The 2,378-nt window shown below is 62.2% G+C and overlaps 1 protein-coding gene across 1 annotated transcript; it reads right to left on the reverse strand.

The window, feature by feature from the left end:
- Positions 1–2,378, reverse strand: LOC120652723 (protein PMR5-like). The gene is made up of 5 exons (XM_039930619.1): positions 1,529–2,378; positions 1,243–1,414; positions 965–1,143; positions 720–878; positions 1–507 (listed from the first exon to the last, which is right to left on the reverse strand). Exons 1-5 carry the CDS (start codon positions 1,849–1,851, stop codon positions 177–179), a joined length of 1,164 nt encoding a protein of 387 aa, XP_039786553.1. The 5' UTR covers positions 1,852–2,378; the 3' UTR covers positions 1–176.

Raw genomic sequence — 2,378 nt, forward strand, 5'->3', positions numbered from 1 at the left:
TCTAGCATAGTTACTTAGTTCCCAATCTAATTAATTGTATCTATGAAACTCCCACTGAAACTGGCCATACAAACACACAGGTTACACTAACGGATAGTTAACACGCACCGTAAAAAAAATCAAATAAGATTGACCTGCAACAATGTGGATGAATTGGCTGTATCCCGCTACAATAATTACTTGTAGAAGAGGAGGGTGCAGAAGAGCTGGTTCCAGGTGTCCGGGAGGCCGGGGAGGCACCAGTGGCTGCAGTCCACGGAGCCCCCGGGGTTGGCGCGCTGCGCCGGCGTGAGGTCGCCGCTGTACACCGACGGGTGCGCGTCCTTCCGCAGCGCCGACAGCGCCGTGATGTCGAGGAGACGGACGGGGCTCCTCATGCCCCGCAGCACGGCCTGGATCACCAGGTCCTGGCCCGAGGAGGCCTGCTGCCCCGTCGAGTTGAGCCCAACCACCGGAGCAGTCTCGCCGTAGCAGTTCCTGGACACCGGGTTGGGCCACTCCTTGGAGCTGCTCGTTTGTTCCAGCCAGAGGAGTACCACGGCGCAAAAGCCCAAACGGAAAATGAATCAATTTTCAGCTGGATGCCAAGAACACACGTGCCCGCAGCACATGGCCGCGCGTCTGGACATGGGCGCCGCCACTAGTGTGGCGGCAGTGCCCAGAGAGAGATGGCTCATCAGCTCATGGAGCCCGTCACGGGGGAGAGACGCGAGCGATACCTGTAGTGCGTGGGAGACATGGACTGGAAGAAGACGCGGGTCCTGGCCGGGTCGACGTTGAGGTCCACCCAGTTGGCCCAGGTGGTGAGGCCGCGCTGGAACGCCACCGTCCGGTCCATGTCCTCGTATAACCTCCCGGACTCCCCCATGTAATCCCACCTGCACACGCGCGGAGATCATTTCTCGGCGCAGAGCAATTCGATGAGCGTGTGATCCTACACGAACTGGAGGATCGCCGGCGTTACCCCTGCATCGCGCCGGTGTGCGTCCACCAGTGGCCGGAGTTGAAGGAGAGCACGTCGGCGCCGCGCCACGCCTCGGCGTTCCCGGAGATGTCGTCCAGCATCAGGACCCGCTTCCCCTGCACCGCGTCGATGTCGACCAGGTACGGCGCGCGGTAGAAGGAGACCGTCACCTCGTACTCCTGCACGGACGGACGTGGCATGCAAACTAAATTGGCCTGCTCTCTTCGATGACAAGCTCCGAATCATCTTACACGCGCGGCGCATGTACGCACGCATACCAGGAACTTGTAGTTGTAGAGAGGGTCCGAGGAGACGAGCTGCGCCGGCGACTGCGGCGCGGCGGCGTGGAGCAGGCAGACGAGCGACTCCCACTGGTTGCGGCCCAGCGAGTCCCCCACGAACATCACCGTCTTCCCCTTCATCCGCGTCAGAAAGTCCGCGCCGTCGAACCTGCTAGCACGGTCGCTCGCAAGCTATCATATCGGCCTGCTACCGCGCGTACGTGTCGGCGCCGTGGGGTCATGTATGGTGGCTTGATCGGCAGCGCTCATCGGCGTCACGTACCTCGGGAGCTCGCACCCGGCCGGCTTCCAGCGGTACCGGAGGTAGTCGGAGTCCGGCCGGCCGTAGAGCTGGCAGTTGAACTCCGCGTCGATGAGCGGGCAGCTGTACCCGGTGTACGCCGCCGGGCCGTCGCCGAGGACCCAGCTGCCGCTGAACACATCGCAGCTCGCCGGCCCGGGCGTCGCGTCGCGCCGGTGGCGCGCCGCCGGCCCGACTCCGCGCGCCGAGGCTCCCGCCGGCAGCGCGAGCACGACCAGCAGGAGGGCGGAGACCGACAACGCGGCGGCGGCGAGGGCGACGCTCCTCCCACCGAACTGCAGCATCGTCGTGGTCGCGGCGACAAAGAAAGAGAAAGCGGAAGCAAAGGCGCCTTGCTTTCTATTTCTGATGGCTCCCTCTACAGTTTATACTGCCGCTCGATCAATCGGTTATGGATCGAGCGAGTAATCTGTAATCACGAGGCCAGCTGCTGTGCGGGAGAGCAGCCGCCGCGCCGCACGCAATCTAGCTGCTCTGATTATCACGAGCTGGGTCGCGAGGAGGAAGAAGGCGGTGTGCAGGTGAGGCCAGAGAGAGTTGCCGTCGCTCGCTCGATCGGCCGGAGTTCACGTGAGCGTGCTCGAGATCGCCCTAGTAGTTTGCGCGACTGGTATGGAATTGGAATCCATGGATTCGTTGCCTTTGCCCATCTGCCTGCCCTTTGCTGCACGCCGCCGCAGGTACACGGGATGGATTTCCAACCTTGGAATTCGTGCGCTCAGGGAAATGGAATCTTTGTGTCCGCGTACATGACATGGATGGATAGGTTGGCCTGTTCGAGTCAGGGTGCAAGGAGGTAGGATGGGCATCC

This window comes from Panicum virgatum, chromosome 9K, assembly GCF_016808335.1.
Source record: "Panicum virgatum strain AP13 chromosome 9K, P.virgatum_v5, whole genome shotgun sequence".
Taxonomy (NCBI): domain Eukaryota; kingdom Viridiplantae; phylum Streptophyta; class Magnoliopsida; order Poales; family Poaceae; genus Panicum; species Panicum virgatum.

Coding starts and splice junctions, on each gene's coding strand:
- LOC120652723 (XM_039930619.1), bottom strand. CDS start 1,851: ATGCTGCAGTTCGGTGGGAGGAGCGTCGCCCTCGCCGCCGCCGCGTTG. Junction 1,144..1,242: donor TCTACAACTACAAGTTCCTG/GTATGCGTGCGT, acceptor CCGTCCGTGCAG/GAGTACGAGGTGACGGTCTC. Junction 879..964: donor CACACCGGCGCGATGCAGGG/GTAACGCCGGCG, acceptor GCGCGTGTGCAG/GTGGGATTACATGGGGGAGT.